We start from the raw sequence: 23,777 nt of genomic DNA, 5'->3' as shown, positions 1-23,777 counted from the left end.
GAGATGGCAAGAGGAAAAAATAAGAAGCAAAGTCTTTTCATGCAGTGTGGAAGAAGCCGTGGATTATTTATTTTTTTGCATGCATTAATTTGATTAGATACTTTTATAGAAAGTGACTGAGGAATAATAAAGGAGGTTAGGAAACCAGCAATATAAGCAGTCACAAAAAATCTGCAATATTTTATTTTTCAGTCTGTATTTTTGTCTTGTTTAAGTAATGTTTAATCATTTTTACTGCATAACAAGACATAAAAATAATCATAACTGCATGAAACCATAAAAGTAAAAAAACATACCTTGAATAAAAAAAAGAAAAAAGAAAAGAATGCCTTTTTAATTGGCTTCATTTACATCTTAAGCTGTTTTTTTGTGGCGTCAGCAAATCAGGTTGGGGTTGGATGCTTGTTCCACCGTTGAGGGACAGTGAAAGTTCAGCACTGAAATTAAAAACAGCAACTGTACACAGCACATTAACATTTAATGAGGACTGCACTGCATTAAAGGCGGGCGTACACGGTGCGATTTTTGCTGTCGTACGAGTTCGCATGCGATTTTTTTCAATCGTGTGGAAATTGCGTATGCTCGTATGCTCGTGGCTCGTATCATTTGCGATGAATTACGAGCCGAGCAGAGTGGCTTACGAGCACTTCCCGACCTCCCGATCATTTTTAAACATGTCTAAAAAGTTTGTGAGCTATCGGTTTGAATTCGTGACATGTGTGCGGTTGAACGAGCCGATTTGTTGATTTATCTGAAGTTGACCAATCACGAACTAGGAAAACCACAGAAGAAGAAACACAAACAGGGCAGCGCCACGGCGAATGTGGACTATTTACCAGGAGGATAAATTCACTGAAGTCTGACAGGAACAGCGAGCGCTGTATGATGTTTCTAGCAACGTGTACCATGCTTTTTAGTTCTCGCGCTCTCTCTCACACACGCATTATGTAGTTTACAGGGACTCTCCATAGACGTAACGGTATTCTATACTGTATATCCCCATACACCTCTATCCATTACGGAAAATGCATGTTTAAAATTTCTATTAAACACCGTATAGTATTTTTTTTAAAGCCATTTGGTTTACGAGGGCACAGGAATTGTCCTCACAAACCATGTTTACATTGTAATACCTATTTCAGATATTTATAAACCTACAAGAACACACACACACACACACACACAGGGTGACCAAACGTCCCTTTTTCCTATTGCTGAAAAATAACCTGTATGTGTAGGAAACAGTCACGGCTTGTATAAATATTTTATAAGCAGTTATGGGAGAGGGAGAGCAGTTATATTAGGCGCGTTCGACTTGAAGCAGCGCTGCACAGAATGATCACCTGTATGACATCAAAGTACCGCGAGAGCGATAAAAGAGCAGACATATCCAAAGCATTCGAATCGCTCTCGCGGTACTTTAATGTCATACAGGTGATCCTTCTGTGCGTGCAGCGGTGCTTCAAGTCGAACGCGTCTATCAACTTTGTGCGATTGCTTCTGGAAAATCGTGTCGTATATCATCTCCTCCGTACGATTTTCAGATAAACTCGTGTCGTGTGCGTGGACATACGATCTTCCGACCATCCGAATTCGCACCGTGTACGCCCGCCTTAAGACAGTTTAAATTTTGTCTGTTGTTAAACTATGCCGTTACATTTTGGCACTATTTTACACTTGGCATTTGTTTACATGGTATACCTGTGTCATCACTGTAATGAGAGGGGCGGGACCGAGAGCCATGGAGGCGGAGTGAGACCGTTGGAGTTTAATGATAATGATAATGAGAGATACCTGTGCCACTCACTGGTTTTGAGCACCAAGGAGGAGCTCTGTAAGGACAAAAGGAGGAGTGATGACAGTGGAGACGAGAGAGGACCAGGCCTGGGATTTAGTTTGTGTTTTCATTTATGTTTTATGCGGTTTTGTGTTTGTTTATTTTATTATTAAATGGTTTAAATGTTCTCTGCCTCCTTCTTCCCATATCTAAGAACTTTCCTAAAATCACAATTTGATGTTAGTGCTTTTCATACTCTGGCACAGGGCTTCATAACTCATGGTTAAAAGTCCTGTAAAGAGTTGGGATAAAAGTCGAAGCTGTTTTAGGTGGTTCCTGCTGAATGTTTCAGTTCTTATACAACTCTATTTTACGACCAATTTGTACATATTTTTCCGAGGTTGTTTATTTGTATGAATTTGTAGGACCTCGCTCTTAAGATTTTGTATGATTTGTCTAGACCCCAGTGACGGATAGGTTTAAGGGTGGGGTTAGGCATAAGTCATTCATTAAAATTAATACAAATTGCCTTTGATTATTCCACCCAGCTTACCCTCATGACCATATGATCACCATTTCCTAGGGATAACTGACATGGCTCATCATTGCAGTTCTCCTTCAAACTTGTCCATCTGGAGAATAAGTGGCCATTTAATGTGCCATGTGAGCAGGATAGGCTCTGTTGTAAATGGAGTAAATGCTCTCTCTTCCTCTATGGTCAATTTCACTGTCCAGGAGATGAAGTAGGTGTCCTTTCCAGTACACAAAGTAGATAATAACTACATCCAGGTAGACTGAGGTACATCATATGGGACAAGGATGGTACCCCATGCATACTGAAAGGAAAGGCACTGTACTGCCAATATTCCTGTAGTGTTGAAGGACCCTAACTAAGTGACAGAAGGTACTTGCCAATATTTCCAAAGACTCGACACAAGCAGTTACACCTTGTCGCAAAATACCTGCCAGGACATTTCTAGTAAACCTTGATTACCTTGGTTCAGGTGTGTTTAATTGGGGTTGGAGCTAAACTCTGCAGGATATTGGCTCTCCAGGAGCAGGACTGGACACCTCTATTCTTGGCCGAAGGACACTCCAGAGATCATTTCCAAAAACAAGGCAGACAACACATAATTATCTCAGTTTTAGTCAAGCTTTGTCCCAGAGGCCAGGAGTGCCAAGAGAGCACTGATCTCCTGCTTTGCAACAATTCTCTTAGCTCTTAATCTAATAATTTTCCAACCTGACCTTATTGCATGATCAGAGAAACAATTAGATCCCTCAATACCCTGACACAGAGTAGGCAGTACTCAGTAGTTCTAGAGACAAGACTGTGTCTCAAGCCTGAGCTTAAGAGCATGTTTTCATAAACTTGTCATAAACTTGAGAGCATTTGTACTCAGTCTTGACAGTCCGTCTTGAGTAGTAAAACACTGCGGATACTTTTTGCTATCTGTATCACTTCATAAGGTCCACTCTGTGCTATTGTGTCTTTGGACAGAAGCACACTGTGTGTTTGCTGCTCAGGTTTGTGTGACATTGAAGTAAAACCAGACTTCATTCAGCCTAAAAGAAAAGCTTATTTAAACTGTCTGAAGAGTTCACATGTAGGTCTCGGTGTTGACTCAGACTCAACCCTCTTATGGTCTCAATATTTGTATTTTTTTGGCATTTTTGCCTTTTAGGATAGAACAGTATAAATATTGACAGGAAACAAAATGGGAGAGAGAGGGGGACATGATTGGCAAAGGATCGTGAGCTGGTACGCGAACTCAGTATGCCCAAAGCATAATGGTGCTCTATGTCGACGCACTACCCACAAGGCTATCGGCTGACCTGGTCTCAGTTATTAATCTGAAAGCCAAAGAAGACGTGAGTATTTACATGTACATGAGGGGCCATGTGATGCAAAATTCATTACCTTAATAGTACTGTAAACGCACCAACCGAATTTTGTAACCAGTTGCACATAGGCATTGACTTGGTTTTGCACTAATCAGTTGCCCTTAAGGTGGCAACACTGGGCCGAGCTGTTGTTTCATAGTAGAAAACTAAGGAGACAGAACAACAACAAAATTGTGGAGACTACAACAGACACATAGATGAGCATTTGTGTGAAAAGGATGTGAGATAGCAGCAACTTTTGATTAAAAGAGTGCATGTTCAGACTGCCTGCATTCGGTATTACCCCTCAAATGGACTATACTTTAAAAAGCTACGCGTACAACTATGTAAAAAAAAAAAAGAAAAAAAAGTAGTATACTTGGGTCTTGACTCAATCTATTCAAGTCTGTACCTAGACTCGAAATAGCTAGTCTCGACTACAGCACTAGATGATGGGTATTGTTCCCTTTGTTGGTACTGCTTTAGGAAGCATGGATGATTGTGCCAGGCTTACCTTACTTTTGGACAGACTCTGAAGTTGATGATACACGGGGAAACTTTTTGAGCATTGTTGCCGTCAACAGGCAACCAGGTGAGACACTCATGGACTGGACTGACCTAAAGTATCCAAATTTGTATCCCATTTTCACTTGGAAAGTGGACAATCCCTCTATATCAGTGCTGTGATCACTTATAGGATGGCTCAACATCATGTCCTTATTTATTCATCTGATAGACTTTTGTGTATGCCTATAAACATTTACGTCCTATATCTTGTGCTCAATTTCTGTTCTGTTTCTCCGCAGTGTGAAAGTCGTGGGGAGCTGCTGGTCTCTCTCTCCTACCAGCCTGTTACTCACAGGCTTAACGTGGTAGTCCTTAAGGCCAAACACCTGCCAACCATGGACATCACTGGCCTTTCCGGCAGTAAGTACACACCACACATTCACACAAATATAAAGATATTCAAATTATCCTATTTATGATACCAAAAACTTGACAAATACTAATGTCTTTAATTCCCTTCTCCCCTCACAGACCCTTATGTTAAAGTGAACGTCTTCTACGGCCGCAAGCGCATAGCCAAGAAGAAGACACATGTGAAGAAATGCACACTCAGTCCCGTTTTCAATGAATCATTTATCTACGATGTTCCCACTGAGCTAATGCCGGACATCTCTGTGGAGTTTCTGGTCATCGATTTTGACCGCACCACTAAGAATGAGGTCGTGGGTCGCCTGGTTCTGGGTGGTCAGAGCCCAATTCCATCAGGGGTGACTCACTGGAGGGAAGTCTGTGACAACCCAAGGCGGCAGATTGCCAAGTGGCATAACCTTATAGAGTACTAGTGTCCGGCTAACACATGGGGAAAGCAAAATCTATTATACCACTTCCTTCCTGTCAGCCCCTCTATAGAAAGAAGCCCATTTAACAGTCTCTTCTTTTCCCAGTACAGATAGCTGTATGAGAGTACGTATGTGTCAGGACGTAAGACCAGGAAAAGACACTTAGAAAGTTCTCTAATGAACTCGTAGCAACAAAAAAAAAGACTCATACGTCATAGCAAAATAACAAAGGAAAAAAGCAAAAATGACTAGGTCTGTCTGGTTTTGGCTCTGATTAAATAATGCTAAAGTCAATTATAAGAGAATTATACCCATATGAGAGTAGTATCCTCAGAGACTTTTATCAGTATACAGGCATATTCAGACTATTCAAACACTACTTTCAATTAGCCGCATGCTAGAGCTAGCTAGGGACTTTTATTTTTAGGATGAGGGTTGGATGAAAAAGTGAGTTTTAAAGTCAAATTTTTAAGAAAATAATGGGGTGAATGTTTTGATAGTGTAGGATAAAAAAGGATGAAAAGTGATCTAATCTGGACACCATCATGAGCGTTTTTGCTAACATGCTAATATTTAACACAGAAGACAACGTTGAAATATGGCTATTGTTCATATCCAGCTAAAAAGTAATGCGTAATCTTTTAATGAAACTGAACTTGAGATGAAAATTCTCTGGAGAAAATAAAACTCCAGATGCCAGTTAAACAAAACCTGATGTTTTGGCAGTTTTCAGCCAACCGCCAAATTGGAATTAAAGACTGTCAGCTCAGGATTAAAAATGAATTTGATTTATGAAAAAACTCTGTTGTTCCATATAGTAAAGACAGTCTACACTTCACCCCGTTTTTATGCTGTAGCTGTTTTATTTATTTGTAGCTGTACTCATACATTATTGTTAATTTATCTGTCTTAATCACTTGGACAAAGCACTTCTATGAGCTATTTGTTGTTGGCGTATCTCAACATATCTACTATTCACTGATTTAAATTGTATTTTTTTCTTTAGGCATATCTATGCACATTTCCATTGTACTGCAAAGGATGTTTTGACCCAGTTGCTGTGCTATACAACAGCATAGAGATCAGGGAAGGTTTGGTTAAAAACGTTGGAGGGAAACACCGATAAAACAACAGTAAAAGCCAAATGTGACAGATATTAGTATATTTACATATTGTCATATTTGTACATTTCACATGTACTGTACCAAACATCAAAGTTTCTATTGCCATCAAACGTGTTTTTGGCCAGACTTAATTCTTTAGCCCATACAACTAATTCTTATCATCTTAACATCTTTGGTCACAATGTACATAATGTATCATAAGGCGTAACACTAGAAGTCTTCAGTTTCTTTTTTTCATAGAATTTCGCCAATATACATTTGAACCTTTGACTTAAATAATGGTGTCATGGAAATAACAGAACAAAAGTTAGCCACCCCAGCTTATTTACTTCAATAAGTTTGGCTCTAAGGCAGTCTATTCTCTATTTTATGGATTATAGCTGAGATATATGCATATTCAGACCGATTTTTGCACTTTCGTAGATTACTGTATTTATTTTTATGAGTTGTGTTTAAAAGAAAGAAAATAAATATATATATGTATATCAAAACCCTAATAACTATGATAGGACTAATAACTGACCATATCAAAGTTAGGATTTGGCATGAGCCAGTAACCATTAGTCAGCGACAGCTGGTGAAAACTAACCAAAGTAGATGGACCAACGTTTTGTGGTGTGTTGGTGACCATGATGAAGCAGCTCACACTGCAGCTTTAGACAGGCTTTGAGTCCATGTTTGAAGGCTTGCAATGTGTGTGTGGATGTGTTCCCATTGATGTCATTTGGTGCCCACAGCCCCTGAGGCAGATTACATGCTGTATTCCCAGTGCGAATGAGCACATATTTAGTTAATAAGGCAGAAAGTGGGAGGGTGAGAGAAGGGAAAAAGATAACAACTGGTTCATTAGAGATACTTCATATTTAACATGTGAAATTAATATAGCGGTAAATTAAGCCCGAGGGTTCTCTCCATGATATCTGCAGTCAAGCTCATTGTGAGTCATTAATGCCACATAATGAGATTAACCACTGTTTATTAGCAAAAACGAATCACATTCCAATCACATTTCGAAGAAAATGAAGAAACCCATCGTCTTGTGATTTCACTCCAGACATTTTCAACAGAAAAGTGAACGCTTCCACCCTCTATAATGTTTTTAACCCTGCATGCAATGACTATTCAAATTTCTGCTATAAAACTGGTGTATATATTACAGTTTTTAGTGGTTTATATGACAGCAAAACCCACTTTTGTAAAGACAGCAACCCAAGCTACACAATGCAGCCTATGTGAAATAATACATGTTTGTTTTACTTTATTTTAACCCTCAGCTCCTTGTGTTACTTGGAACTTTTTTTGATCTTTCGGGCATACAAGCTTGATTTACATCAATAACTATAGACATAAAGATGAATATAACCAATTGTAAATGAGTGTTTGTTCCAATGCACTGGTGGGCAGTAGCACTTTCTGCTCTTCTTGTATCTAACTGTTTTACATGGAATGGAAATGGTTTCTTTATGTGTAAACCTCCTCTTTTGGAGTGCTATCTGCCCCTTTTTTCTCTCTCTGCCACTGGTCCCTAAATATTCCTCAGTTTTTTTGCTGTTGTGTGTTGTACAGAAACATTGAAAGCTGAACAAAGACAAAAATGAGCTGAGAAAAAAATTTCTGTAATAAATATATATTAGTCCATTTGGATGCCGCAATGTTGATATGGTTAAGGTGGAAAGAACTTAGTGATTCAGCTTTATTTTAGTTGTCCCCCTAAAACCACTGTACCTAGATGATAAACTGTGTTAGTTCACCACAACTGTAGTGTGATCCATGATGTTCCGTGGCCTTTTCAATATTTGTAAGTAAAAGCAAGTTGTCTATATATAATGTAAGTACAGTGAATATCATGTACTTTACATACTCGGCTTAATACTGCTCATTTCACTACATGAACTTCAGGGACATCTAACATAAAGTGTGAGATGTAATGCTTTTGAGGGCAAGTTATCTGCATACTGCTGTGAGTTAATGCTAAATACAGTATGTTACACTAATGCTGCCTTGTACTGTATGTTGAAGTGGACGTGCAAATAAAATAAAAACTGATACACTAGATCGGGCCTTCTCTTCTTTCTCTGCTCTGAAGTTGAATTAAATACAGCCACTGCTATGACATTACAAGACGACTGTGCACTAACAAAAAGTATTAGCATGCTTTTTTGGTAATACCATGGAAATACATGCTTTTTTGAAGTACATTTGAGCACAACTTAATGTAACTACATTTTTTACCTTGAAATATAAATTTCAGAATCATTCTGAAGGTACACTGACTGTAATAAGGCAAATGGCTTGTTACTTTACCATGCTCCCTCCTCATCAGAGATGCCTTCATTGGTTTTTGAATGCAGCATAAATGTATCCTTTGCTGCCTTTGACATCCCACAATCATGTGTTAAATTCTGTGAGCTAAATAATAAAAATAACATCTGAATGTTGTGGTTGGTGGGTGGTAAGTTACTGTGTAAATGTAGGTTTTTGACCAACTTTTTATTGCGAGAAAATATTACTGTAGTAATTAATTATTCGCTTTATCACCAAAGCTCCCTCTCTTTTGTAGTAAAACCTTAAACCTTTATGCTGCTACATAAGTTTGTCCAAAATCTGAAACGTTTTCTGATGCTATGTAAAGGTGTTTGGTGGCCCTGGGATGGTATGAAATCCTGCGAAATGAGCAGACTGCTTTATGGCTGTAACAAATGCCAGTACAGGTCTCTGCAGGAAAGTAATGGGAGTTACCAAATCGGGGCGCTTTTACACCATGTGTCCTGATTGCCTGATCTGATGTCATAGTGGTAGGTTTAGGTTTAGGGTTAGGTAAGGAGGATCATTTTGATTGCATGATTGAGAATCACCCTGTGCTTTGAAAACACCCAGAAATTCAGAAATGTCCAGTTTTGCGCTGCATAGACCTCAATTTCACAAATGCACGTGTGTTACGACAGTGAATTCGGCTCACTTAACTATATGGGGCTCCAGAGTCGCAAGAATTACACAAAACTACATACAGTAGGCAGTGTCGGTGCCACAGGGGGCCTTAGGGGGTCCGGTCATCTCCCAGGCTGTTAAATACACAGATTAAAAGTTAAATGTTTTCATTTCGGTTTGTCCCTAGCAACATTTTTTTTTTATCGTTCAGGTTATGCAGAGTGAAATAGGAACAGTACTACATTTAGAAAGAATTCTTATTAACTTTGCTATTATTCTGGAATTTCAAACTGCTAACACTTTGCACTTTTCAGTTTCGACTCATGCCTTTACTGTAAAACCAAAAATGACGGAGTAGGCCTTGTCTATTATCTGTTTCAGCTGTTTGATCGCGCCGGCTTCACGTGCTCACTATGCTTCTGCATTCATTGGACACAGCACATACACTTGGCTTCCCAGATAGCAACAGAGTCTTTTTTTTTTCTCGGATGTACGATGGATAATTAGAACTAAATTTTTAAAGTACCCCCCCCCCCCCCCCAAAAAAAAAAAACATGACTGTAAATGGTAAAACAGTATTTTAGTCATTGAAAACAAATACATGACAAAAAGATTCAGAAAGCTTCTTAATATGGATAGTATATACAATTTTCTATCTTATATTTCTCTATATATTTATTTATTTTTTCTTTACACTTTTAATTTCTTCGAATTTTATAGTAACAACAATAACCGTAATAGCTAACTATATATGATTAAACTATGTAAATGTATTTATTATCATTATCAAATGTAATTAGTTATCACTGATTAGCAAGTATTTTTATTTATATATATTATATACTTGCGTTACCGTGGTATAATATCTGTCGACGTTCCGAGAGTAACTCGTCGGGCTTTAGGACCCGTCTGCGCTCAGTCCTCCAGGGCTTTGTATGTTTACAGTGAGAATTGTATGGCAGTGGCAGGAATTTTCTAACATCAAATATTTAAACATAATTTGCATCGATACAAAAGTCCCAATGGAGACAGAGATCCTGTGACACAGGTAAGCCACCAAGTAACTCAGTCGGCTTCTACCCATAGTTTTATCATGTAACGTACATAATCACACTTTTTAACGCAAAAAGTCTGTAACCGCGACGGCAACGATGCTAGTTTATTTGATTTGAACGATTTAAGTGTTTGTTGTAATGCAACACTGTCGCTTCATAAACAAGCTCAGTCATTCACATCGATGAACTGAGGGCAGTTCTTCCACAACTTCTAAAGCGTTTTAAAACCTTCGCATGGTTTTAGTGAAGTTTATAAAATACACTTTGTTAATATAACTAATAAAATGAGTCATATATGTGTTTGATGTATACTCAGAGATAAACTCACTGCAAGTCGTCGAGGCGCTCGGTCTATTAATATCTCAAACTATGTTTTCATTGCAGATAATCTAGTTCTGTCGGTCTGCTCATTTCAAACTCGGTCATTAAATAATAATGCATATCTGTTCATCTTTGGGTGGTTTAAAAGACTTGTTCCTGAGGTCATGCAAGTGCCCCTTTTCGACTTTTTAACGCAGTGGTTTCGAGGCGCAGTTGCCACTCAGTGATTCAAGGCCTAATATTAAAAGAATGCGCTTTTGTACATGTACCATAGTGACCATAGTTTCCTCCAACATACCACAGTAACCATAGTTCATATCGTAAAGAAGGCTAGCCTACAGTAAAAGTGTCTGGAGTCCTGGACAAGGTGTAAGCCACCACTTTCATCAGATTAAACTAATCATTAATTGTCACAAATATTAGCTACTAAAGCTTTAGACACTGTTTGAAAAAGATCCCACATTAATTATGATTTAACAGTACTTTGAAATGCTAACAACAAATGGTCATTAAAGGGACAGGCTTAACCTTCCGAAAATGTTGATTGTGAAGGTCAAACGCTTTATTTTTTCAGCTTTCTGTGATATCTCTGTTGCAATCTTGTCGTTCTTGCAGACAGATTTTGTGATGTGTGAATACAGTTTAAAGCTTTTAATTTTTGCTAATTTAGAATAAGGATGAATTCATCAAATGAATAATAAGCATGAAGTAAACAAATACTATGCATTGTTTGTAAATGCTTATAATCAATTATATGAAACCTATATGCATGTCCAAATTTTAGACTCACTTGGCTGAATGTGACTTTGGAAACTGACAGTAGAATAATGATTCTGTCAGAGTAAATCATTTAAGCTATTTGGTATTTATTTTTATAATAAATTGCTAAGTCGTTTATTACAAACTAACAACCCATGGACACCATGAGAGCTGCTCAGACGTTTTGTACAGGGGTCCTATAAAATACACAAAATTGCAAACAAACTCAACTAATATTTCTATGAAAATGATAAACATGTACAGGATGAAATGAGATGAAGAGGAGTTGCACACACACACACACACACACACACACACACACACACATACATCATTAAATAGAGCTGCTTAAAACAAAAAAAAAAACACCACTCAGCAGTGTTTTTCCATTTTCTAATATTATTTCCACTGAAAATCACGTAGAAGGGCTGCTCTGAAGTAACTAATGCAGTCAATGACAATGGAAACATAGATCAGACAGGGGTACACTAGCAGATAATCTATTATTGACCGTGGTTAATGTAACACCCACCCTGTGGATGCTTCGCTTTGTCACATGAATAGCTCGACAAAATGACTCACTTCCTCTTCTCCATCAAACTGAAGCTCTGGTGTCAAACACAGCCCTTCTGGGTGCAGTCGGTCACATTCACAGGCCTGTGCTCATGCAGCGGTGCAGCTGTGGAATCAAACGCCCGGGGTTTCATTGTTTATTATGATGGCTTGACAAAGAGTCCAACTCCTACTAGAACTTGCAAACTATATTAACAGCGGTCTAGCAACCACCTAATAATGCCTTTCAGCCACTCAGAGCACCCTATCTGTCTGTCTGTCTGTCAGTCATTCTTTCAGCTTAATCTTTTAAAGTTTTTAAAACTATGTTGAACAGGTTTTTGCTTGTGTCTTGTTTCAGTTATTTGGATGGAGTCCTCGCGGAGCATAGGGGGTCACTCCCGCGAGTACAAATTGGTGATGTTAGGAGAGGGAGGTGTGGGCAAAAGTGGTGAGTAAAGTAGTTCTCTCTCTCTCTCTCTCTCTCTCTCTCTCTCTCTCTCGCTCTCTCTCGCTCTCTCTCTCCTCTCTGCTGCTGTTGTTGTTTTCTTTCATTGGTTCCCATTCACAAGTCAGCATCTGTCATTGTCAGCAAATAGAATTATTTAATTTTCATTGTTTACTACAAGGTTTACCAAACTGATAGGAGCAGTTTTCATTTCTTGCAACTATAAGAAATATTAATATTAGTCAACAGGACTGCAACAAAGGATTATTTCGATTTATTTCCTAATTTATCACTGATTAAATTGGTAGGCTTTGATAATTTTATTCAGCTTTTGCAATGAGTTTTATAAACATAAACAAATAAATAAAATATAGTAATCACTTCAGTTTTTGAAAGTTGTATTAATATTATGTTATTAAAATTATATATTTTTTCACAATACAAATAAATAGAGTACATTTGGCACACAAAATGTGATGACAGACGAGTGACACTCACATTCACCATTTAGTTAGCTATATGAAAAAGTGACACGCATACCATATAAAATTATATAATAAAATACCTTATAATGTTACGATAATCAAAACAGTCCTCAGTTAGATCGAGCTTTAATTTCTGCAAACCAAACTATCACTTTAATGTAATAATATGTTTTGGATTTTTACATTCAATAATAAAAAGATTTTATCATTAGATAACTCCACACGAGAGATGCTTTATAACAGAAAATCTATTTTCGTTAATAATTCGAATTGAAAGCCACACTGACACTGATTTTTTAAAATGTGAAATACTGTGAAACTTCTTGCTTTAAATCAATCTTATGTATAAAGCACTAAATAAACATGAATTGACTGGACTTTAGTTGAGTGCTAAACTGCAGAGCGTGTGCAAACATATCCACATTGCTATAATTAGATGCTTTCTTAACTGCTGCTTTCTCACCGGTGTCATTTTTGTTGTGTTTATTTTCATTATTTAGAGGATTCATTTGAATGCTATTCGGCTGCGTTTGCTCTCTTAACAGCTGTGTCTTCTTCTATTGGATTTCATCCGGGGAGCTGAATGACAGTCTTGCACTGCAGTGCCACACTGGTCAAGCCTCATTATTGTTGGCTCTTACATTAGGTCATAAGATCACACGGCTATTCGACAACACAAATATTTGTTGACAATTTTTTATTGTTGACCTTACAATAATGTTGACTAATTGTTTCAACTATATTAGTCGGTATTGTTCTAAGTAATACTAAGCAATTTTTTGAACGTATTAACAAAAATATGATTTCCAAATGTAATCAGCAGCCATTTAAACAGCTAGAAAAAATCCTGCTTAAATCCTTCAGTGAGCAAGTCAGAGATATCTGTTGCTTGGAGCTATTTCCTCTATTAGAAATTATGTATTTTTTCATAAAAGCAATGAAGTCTAAAAACTATTTTTAAGAATTAACCTTTAGGAAAATTAAAAAACGAATTATCTAAATTTTATTTGAAAGTAACCTCAGTCTCAAATATCCATTATATCGACTTGATGTTTTTCCTGTGTCTTTTTTAGAGGCACTTAAAAGCTCAAATGTTTCTGTGTCGACTGCAAAAAGGCCCCAAAAAGGGCTGTGGGGTAAACTTGGCCTTTAATAAATTGGGAAGAAAAATGTATCCATTTGCCCATTAATTTGTGGTGGTTAAATATGCTTGATTTTAAAACAATTGAAAATAATGACAGTGCAAAAAGTCTTAAAGGTATAGTTCACCCAAAAAATTTAGATTCTGTCATCATTTATTCACCCTCAAGTGTTTTTTTTTTTTTTCAATACTTCTGTTGAACACAAAATAAGATATTTTGAAATTTGTTGGTGACCAAACAAAACAAAATACTGTTTCTTTAGCAACATTATTCACAGTATCTTCTTTTGTGGTCAATAAAAGAAAGAAACAGTTTTGGAAATTCTCGAGGGTGAGTAAATTATGACAGAATCTTCATTTTTGGGTGAACTATACCTTTAAGAGTTTTTGCACTTTTGTCATTATTTTCCATTGTTTTAAAATCAAGCATATTTTACCACCACAAATTAATGGGCAAATGGATACATTTTTCTTCCCAATTATTAAAGGCCAAGTTTAGCCCACAGCCCTTTTTGGGGCCTTTTTGCAGTCGACACAGAAACATTTAAGCTTTTAAGTGCCTCTAAAAAAGACACAGGAAAAACATCAAGTCGATGTAATGGATATTTGAGACTGAGGTTGCTTTCAAATAAAATTTAGAAAATTGTATGATTAATTTTTATTATTGGGTGAACTGTCTCTTTAAATATCCTTCCTTTCTTTGATTTTGGCATGAATTAATTTTGTGTGATTGACCCTTGTGCCAGATCGGAGTGGTTTTCTTTCACTGAAGCCCTTTATTGTGGTCAGACAGTGGGCTGGTTTCACAGCCTTAGACGTACAGTCACAGTCGGGCAGACAATAAAAGTGTGGGTGTTGGCTCAGGGCTTCAGTCTGGCCATTACAAAGACACAGGTGCCTAGCAGCTTCCTTCCCCTCCAGGAGTCTGTTGGCTAGGAGATGAGCAGAGGTCACCTGGTGAGGGTCTCACTGTTCGAGTGCACTGCAGAAGGTGCTTTAGGGTGACCGATACTCTCTCTTTATATCACTGTCTCCATGGGAACAGAGGAGAGAGTGCATACAGAGCAAATACGTGCCGACAGCAGGGTGTGTTTGCCGCACATGAGGGAGAAGAGGGAGATGTTTACACTCTTCTCATTGAATTTCATGGTACCACAATTATGTAAGAACTCTGCTTGTCTTGTTCTCATTGTCTCGCAGCCATCATCATGCAGTTTATAAGTCACAGATTTCCAGAGGATCATGACCCCACTATCGGTAAGGAAATAATTAACATGTCCTCTTAACTCATCAGTCAAATCTTTTACATTACAGAGTGATATTGCATTATGTTTTTGTGATGCCACAAGTTTAGATGACCAAAGAATTTGGGTGAATTCTGGATGCGTCAAAAAGTCACATCTCACCTTCCGGTCATCCAAGAAGTAGATGAGCCTGTTTTTTCATCAGATCTGGAGAAATTTAACATTATATCACTTGCTCATTAATGGATGCTCTGCAGTGAATGGGTGCCGTCAGAATGAGAGTCCAAATAACTGATAAAAACATAATCATGATCCACACCACTCCAGTCCATCATGTCTTGTAAAGTGAAAAGCATGTGTGTTTGTAAGAAAACAGCTGTTCGGACTCTCATTCTGACGGCACCCATTCACTGCAGAGCATCCATTGGTGAGTAAGTGATGTAATGCTACATTTCTCCAGATCTGTTCTGACGTGGAAACAAACTCATCTATATCTAGGATGACTTGAGGGTGAGTACATTTACAGCAAATTTCCATTTTTGGATGAACTATTCCTTTAATGTGCAACTTGTTTGAATACAGTAATTGTTTTTTTGGTAGTTGCACAGTAATGACACTTTGAGTTGATTTCTAATTTACCTTTATGATGTAATTTTTTTTTTCTAATTTAACAATATTATCTAATAATGTTACCTAATAATTTGACTTTATGTAATAAATTGGAATTTAGAAATAGTCATTTACATCCTTATAAGTCCTTACATGCTTTACATACATACATGTTTAATTTATCTTCATTGAGTTTTAAAGCTTGGAGTCTGTAATGTATGTTATGTTTTTTTTAAAGAAGCATCTAATTCTAACCAAGGCTGCATTTATTTGATCATAAATACAGTAAAACATGATGGAAGGCTTTACATTTTAATTTAGTTTCTTTTTAATTTAATTCACCCTTTAAAAAATGTAATGGTCGTGTCGTGTGTATTTACTAAATCCTAAATATAACACTGAAGTCTCTTCCCATTTAAGGTTGTTGTTTTTTTCTGTTGAGCTGTTAAATGTTTTTGTGTCCTCTAATAAACCTCAATGCATGTGCTTTTCTGTTTTTAGAGGATGCATATAAAACACAGATCCGCATAGACGATGAGCCAGCAAACCTGGACATCTTGGACACAGCAGGACAGGTAGGAGGATAAAAGAAGGACACATGGAAAACAAAACAAGAAACAGTGAAGTGCAAAACCTGTCTATGGTGAACTGTGCTGCTCAACTTAACACTTTATTTTACAGACTATAAGAAAGTCATTCTCAAATGTCTCACTTCTCTTTTTTTGTGTCTATCTTTGCGGTTGTCACTTCACAAGACACAAACACAACATCAGGCACAATGCTTCTCCCTTTGAATCAACATCTTTTTCGTCATTGGATCACTCAGGGATGTTATAAAATACATTAGTCATCTCATCACGAGTTTAATGAAAATTCGCCTACAGTTTAATAATGTAGTGTTAAGGGTTCATTTGGGAACATTATTGAAACATTCAGGGAATGTTTTACAATGCATCTGTGGTATGATGTTGATTACGACATAAGTTCTGACCGCAGTATAAACTAATCTCTTGGTTTTTAAACAATCTTGTTTACAGGAATGCAGCCAGAAATATAGCCACAAGACTTCTATGTAAAAATGTGTTTGAAAAAGAGACTAATGTGGTAAAAACGCTTAATAACATTGTTTGTGTAAAATTATATCTATTTAAGACTGAGCAATATGGCCAAAAATTGTATCATGATATTTCTGTAATATTTCAATATTTATCGCCATATTCATCTACTGTTAATGGGGAAGGAAATTCCACATGTTTGAAAAAAGTCGATTTAGTAAAATTCACCAGTTTGGTCATTATTTAAAAATGTAATCAAATGAAATCAATTTACAAAAAAAAATTGCATGTTTATTGTTAAAGGTCCCATGACATGAAAATGTCACTTTCTGAGGTTTTTTTACATTAATATGAGTTCCCCTAGCCTGTATATGGTCCCCAAGTTTCTAGAAATTTTAATCGGTGTAAATCAAGATTTTACTATCTTTCTCTGCCTTTTAGAAAATGGAAGCTTAAACGGGCTGATCTTGAATCTCCTCCTTGTGACGTTGTAAGGAGAAATGTTACCTCCCCTTTCTCTGCTTTGCCTGCCCAAATATTTACATATAATTCAGTCGCAATGTCAGCACAGGCGTTACAAACAGACTTTTATGATATGGATTCGACAGCACCGGCACAAACAGTGAGTAACAGTGTTCATTAATGCCTGATCTGTGATCAGTGATTTCTGATGTGTAGCTAATTATTCAAGTTCACACAGACTTTCTTTCTAAATCGTTGAATACTGTTTATGCATCAGTGAATCAAGCCAGTGACTAAACGATCAACTTCACGTTGTTTCTGCAATAATGACGAGATCACTGCATTCACGCGATAAACACACTCTGTCTATTAAATGCTCATCACTGCAGCCTTTCATGTGATGGGAAAAGATCCAAAAAAATAATTATATAGTCAATACTTCCACGATTCGTTAATCTCGACAGCTGTAATAGTAAAAAAAAATAGATATATATTTGAGAGGGGTTCCACATGTAATATGCATTTCGAATGCAAAGATGTCAGCCAATCACAACAGTTGTCGTTTACTCGGAGTCTCACAGCAGACACGCCCCTTCAAACAGAGCATTCAAGCCAGAGGGCTAATATCAGGATATAAAAATGCTTTTTATTTCTAAATTTTAAATGTAAAAATCATACTAACAATATAAGTACACCTAAGGAAACATTAAAAAAGGATTTAAAAAAAAGGAAATAATCCATGTCATGGGACCTTTAAGCAAGATGCTACACAACAGAACTGTATAAATTGATGAAAAAATACAGTAGTAGTATATACAGTATATACAGTACAGTAGTAGTGAATTTCTGTAATAATTTCTTAAAATTAAAGCAGACTTTTATTTTGACGGGTTGTCCGGATGGTCTTTCAGTTTGACTCTGAGTTTCAGTGTGTATTTGACATAGTTTTTTTTTTTTTTCAAAAGAAACTGTGTAGTGCTGGTAAAGAGACTCTCAGAGCCGCTTTGGAGACTGAAGTTCATCTGTTCATGTCCTCATATATTAAAATGCAGAAATCAGTGAGCGTCACATGTAGGCTATTTGTGTATCAGACGAAACTGCGCCGTTCATTCACACAGAAACACACCACACATGCACTTATTAGAAACATGCAATGATTGAAAATACCTGCACTGTATTTGATATATAATCATTTCCTATTTTTAACTGTTTTAACCCTTTATGCGTTGTTGGGGATGTTTTCGTCCACTAGGGGGTAAAGTTGAGTCTTATTTTGACCACAACTTTCTCTGTGTTTGAGCTAATGGAATGATTTTTGGTGACAAATCTTATTTTGACCCATATTTTGTGAAAATGCTTTGAAATGTTTCAAAAACTTAACGGTACACTCTGGGCAAATTCACTACCCTTTCGTTATGTTTGTGGATGAAAACATCCACTCAATTAAACTGCTGTAAAAATGTATCAGATAAATATTTTTTTCAATTTTTTTGCATAAATCTATTAATCAACCTCAGTCCTGATCAAAACTAACAAATGTTTAAAAAAAATCCAAGATTTTAACTCTTTAATTACCAAGTTCATAAATGATGTCACTGATTTGGGGAAAAAACACACAAAATTACATATTTTCAATTTAAAAAGTGATTGTGGACTGGATATTTTTTTTTACCTTTTATGACAGTCTTGGGCCGGTCAAAGATTAGTAACAAGATTGACTTTGATGCATTGTTAGTTTTTGTACAGCATTAGATTTTAATTTCTTCTCCCTCATTTGTTGTTGGTGGCTGTTTTTGCCCCATTGACTTCCATTATAACGACATTATTTGATTGCAAAGCCATGACACCATATAATCATGCATTCTTGATTGTTTGTGGTTTTCACTTTTAGGAAGAGGTAAAATTTGTTAATTTTACAGTTGATCACTAGGTGGGACCATTAACCCTTTAGATAGGCCTGTGCAAAAAAAGGCTTAGTTTCTGGCTGGTATATGGAGTATAACAGGAAATTATAGTGTTTGTGTGTGTGTGAGAGAGAGAGAAAGAGAGGGTGTGAGAGAGACCTTTGTGCACATACCGAAAGGGTAGTGAATTTGAACAATGCACAAGGGTTAAGTTGATTTTAAATCTTTTTTTAAATTATGTAAAAAAACATTTTATTGATGTGATTATTTTTTAAGATTATTTTACTCTTATGCTGAGCACTTTAAATGATTATTGTTTATGAAATGTGCTATATAAATAAACTTGCATTGCCTTGACTGTTAGATTAATGCATATCCAGTAAAAATTGTAGACAATATAAATTTTATCTCAGTTTCGATAAGATACCGTTTTAGCGTTCAGCCCTAAGTGCTCTTGTCATGACCATGTAAATCTGAAAAATCCCGTAATTTTGCATGATATGCACAAGGATACAAGCCGGTGAGATCTCTGTGTTTGACCCCAGGCGGAGTTCACAGCCATGCGTGATCAGTACATGCGAGCGGGTGAAGGCTTCATCATCTCATACTCCATCACGGACCGCCGCAGTTTCCAGGAGGCTCGGCACTTCAAGCAGCTGATCTACCGCGTGCGGCGCACCGTCGACACCCCCGTCGTGCTGGTGGGGAACAAGTCTGACCTGGTCCATCTCAGACAGGTGAGACGCTTTACCTCAAACCCCTGTACTGCAGAAATATTCACCCCCCTCAAACTGTATTACATAATATTGTGTTACATAACGGAACCATGGTGCATCCCATTCAAAATACTACACCTATAAGTAACAGATATTTTAGCAGTTATATAGCGGTATGATCAAGTATTTTTGTTGGCCAGCCCTTAAATTATTCATATATGAAGTTTCTTGTTTTTAATGAACCGTGTCCCAGCTTCAGACACTTGTAGCATTTGGACCAATCAGACACACATCTACTCGTTATATTTAACAATATAACAAGTATAGCCCCCTCTCCTAAACAACAAGCCACCTGTGAGGGTATATATATATATATATATATATATATATATATATAAACGGATAGAAATAACTGTTCAATAGTTCAAAGTGGGATTGTTTTTTTCAAAAATTATACTTTTATTCAGCAACAATGCATTAATTTGATCAAAAGTGACAGTAAAGACATTTAAAATGTTACAACTGTTTTCAAAATTACATTTTATAATTTATATAAATTCTTATAATTTTTGTATAATGTATATTTTAAATGGTATAACTACGTATTAAAAAAATCTAAAGGTTATTTAAAATAAAACACTACAATGTTCAATAATATTTCATAATATTAAGAGTTTTTACTCTATTTTCTGATTAAATGAATGCAGGTGCTTTAGTGGTCTTTCAAAAACATCATAAACATGAATATACTGTGTGTATAAAGTTAAATGACCCACTATTTTGGACATATTGAATCATTACGTTAGAGACAAATGAAGGCGTTTTGACTGAAGAGCTGTTTGTTTGGTCTTCACACGTCCAGGTGTCTGTAGAGGAGGGCAAACAGCTGGCGAGGGAGTTCCAGTGCCCCTTCTTCGAGACCTCGGCGGCGTTCCGCTATTACATCGATGAGGTGTTCGCTGCACTGGTGCGTCAGATCCGGCAGCGCGAGGCCGAGACGCTGCGAGGCAGCGAGAGGAAAACCAGACGCAGCCACTCCTTCTGGAGGCGCCTCAAAGCCCCCTTCCATAAGAAACAGCAGTCCGAGCACTGAGAGAGGGGCATGATGGGATACCGTGGCCTTCTCACCTGCAGCTCCCTCAGGTGGTTTGAGAACTGTCTTTATAGTTTCTATCTGACTGTCTCCCAATCATTTCAGTTAGACTAAACCCTCACCGTGCAGGACACACTCTCTGTCGTCATTTGGGACGTGGGCTGATTCACTGATGTTAGAGATTCAGAAAGAAATATACAACTCGACATGTATTTTTGGACACTTTATACTTTGCGAAGGTGAATTGTTGTTCCTCATATTTTAACGGATGGGAATGAAGAAGGATTTGGTGCATGTGTTTTTTGAAGTGAAGAGAGGTGTAGGGTCAGAGATTTGCTAGTTGGAATAAAATGAAGGTGGAATGAGTTCTTGAGAGCATGTTGTGCAGAGTAGAAAGAAGGAAAAGAGAGCGATGTGCTGCAGGATGGGTAAATCTGCGAGGGTTTATGCTAGAAATATTAATCTGCCAGAATAATGAGTACTGTGAAGCCTTCCTTCTGTTAGACACATTTAAAAACCCTTGCTGTAGTTGATTCAACAGCAACTCTGTTCTTTAGCTTCTTTTTTATATAACATGTCCGGGTCGCATTTCACCCCAAAAGTGTTATTATTTAAAATAAATAATTTAATAAATAATTAATAAGATGGGATGCAGATGTAACAGTGGGGTCGCTTAATTGTCATGGAAATAATGCAGAAATGCTCGTAAAAATGCACTCTTCTTAAAACAAAATAATTGACCTGAAATATGACCTGGGCATGTAAGATTCAATCAACTAGGATGTGTTTGATGGAAACTGAGCTGTATGAATTAGTTTGAAAATACACTGTATGAATGATTTATTTTTTATTTTTTGAGCAATATTCAGGTCCTCCTTTAAGCACATTAACAGGCTGAGCAACTTGATTATGATTGAAAATGATTGATTATCATTTTTCCCCAGTGGTTTCTGAAGTCAGTGTGTAGGAAATGAAAGACTTTAATGTGTTTTCTGATGTGGATTTCCTCTCTTACACATGCTGTGCGCTCACTGCGCATCACATTTGAATAGTACGTCTGTTCACGTTGGCATTTCATGCAAATTCATGAAATTTGTTTTCTTGTTATTATTAGAATTTATTTTTAAGCAGAATGGGTTTACTATATTGTCCTTTATTTATTGTTATCAAAGATTCTCAAATAAAATTCACTTTACCAATCTACTGCATAGTCTGCTTATTTATTATTATTATTATTATTAGCCTCGTATTGTTTTGTTCTTATAGATATTATCAGTAATATTAAGTACAATACTTGTGACCCTGGACCACAAAACCAGCCTTAAGTAGCACGGGTATATTTGTAGCAATAGCCAAAAATACATTTTATGGGTAAAAAGTATCCTTTTTTTTTTGCCAAAAATCATTAGGATATAAAGTAAATGTTTCATTAAGATATTTTATAAATTCCTTACCATAAATATATCAAAACTTTATTTTTGATTACTAATATGCATGGCTAAGTAAGGATTTAATTTGAACAGCTTTTTTCTCAGTATTTAGATTTATTTATTTTATTTTTTTGCACTCTCAGATTTTCAAGTAGTTGTTTCTCAGCCAAATATTGTCCTATCCTTATTAAACAAACATCAGTGGAAAGCTTATTTATTCAGCTTTCAGATAATGCATAAATCACAATTTCGAAAAATGTGATCCTTATGACAGGTTTTGTAGTCCAGATTCATATACTTTATCAGTAATATTAAATGCATGCCTTTTAATTTATTTGGCGACCCCTGGTGGTCGTTTTTAATGTTAGTTGCCAGAAAATAACAGGAAGTTCATTAAACCTCTGTTGTCGTTAAATATTAAATTGATCCAGCCACTAATAAAATAAATGGACACTTTAAGGTTATTTGTTTGCCATCTCCGTACGTACTAAACACATCTGCCAAACCGTGATTCACTGTTATTGACGGAAAACTGCAGGATGCGCTTTCCATTGATCCACCCGCGCGCGGCATGTCCCTCTTCGTCCACCGTCCGTTGATTAAAGCGCGACAAAAACAATCAAGTGCAACACAGCAAGCATGCCACATAACTCCAGCCTCAGCCTACAGTCAGAAGTGCGTATCCTCTGAAAACACCACGGGGGAAGATTTGCATATTTACTTCCATTCACTTTCTAAAGTCACACAAAATTGTGGCAGACAGTTTTTAACAGATTTTTGAACAAATGTGTATATTTGAAAAGTACTTAGTTGACATAATTTTATTTAAATGTTAGTTCTATATGGCTAGTGATGGATTGCGTGCCCTGATATTTTGAACATTAGAAAGCATTAATAAAAAAATAAAATAAAAAAACAAATATATATATATATATTTTTTTTTAACTGAAATGCAACACTGGGCGTTAGGGGGTCGAACTTTTTTCTTTTTGGTGTAAAAATATAGATTTTTAGCTGTTTTTTAAACTCCTTAATCATTATTGTCTCTTTTAAATAACAGCATGGTGTTTTTAATTAAATGGAATTAAAATACAGAAACTTCTGAACGTTTGTGACTGTATACTGTGTACATGCTCATAATATTGAGCTTTTGAGCAATAACATTTTTCCAGTGTCCCAATGCAAACTAATGGCTTGACATGTTTAAAGATTATACATCATGATAACAAGTCATTGCCTGGGTCTATAAGTGAGGTGTTTAAACTGATTGCACCTATTATTTCCAATAATCAGTGATGTGTGTGTGTTGCCGTCCTGGCTCAGAGTCTGCTTGGTTGAGTCTGTGTGTGTTTTGAGTCAGAGATGCGGTTGGGGAACTCGGCTGAAGCTCTGCAAGCAGCTAAACGCAGCATGCATCTGTCAGATTGTGTGCCATCTGAACAGA

The 23,777-nt window shown here is 36.7% G+C and overlaps 2 protein-coding genes across 2 annotated transcripts in view; both read left to right on the top strand.

The window, feature by feature from the left end:
- Positions 1-8,184, top strand: part of LOC132145627 (synaptotagmin-11-like) — a 28,207-nt gene extending 20,023 nt beyond the window's left edge. Inside the window, exons 3-4 of the mRNA XM_059556766.1 lie at positions 4,468-4,588; positions 4,700-8,184. Coding sequence (XP_059412749.1) covers positions 4,468-4,588; positions 4,700-5,010 — 432 coding nt within the window. The 3' untranslated portion in view covers positions 5,011-8,184. The remainder of the gene's footprint in view (positions 1-4,467; positions 4,589-4,699) is intronic.
- Positions 8,185-9,955: 1,771 nt separating this feature from the next.
- LOC132145626 (GTP-binding protein Rit1-like) lies at positions 9,956-21,469 on the top strand. The gene is made up of 6 exons (XM_059556765.1): positions 9,956-10,107; positions 12,108-12,197; positions 15,021-15,077; positions 16,175-16,248; positions 19,640-19,831; positions 20,673-21,469. Exons 2-6 carry the CDS (start codon positions 12,116-12,118, stop codon positions 20,901-20,903), a joined length of 636 nt encoding a protein of 211 aa, XP_059412748.1. The 5' UTR covers positions 9,956-10,107; positions 12,108-12,115; the 3' UTR covers positions 20,904-21,469.
- Positions 21,470-23,777: the final 2,308 nt, after the last annotated feature.

The sequence above is a fragment of the Carassius carassius genome, chromosome 8 (genome assembly GCF_963082965.1).
Source record: "Carassius carassius chromosome 8, fCarCar2.1, whole genome shotgun sequence".
NCBI classification, from domain to species: domain Eukaryota; kingdom Metazoa; phylum Chordata; class Actinopteri; order Cypriniformes; family Cyprinidae; genus Carassius; species Carassius carassius.
This window is presented reverse-complemented; position numbering and strand designations above follow the sequence as displayed.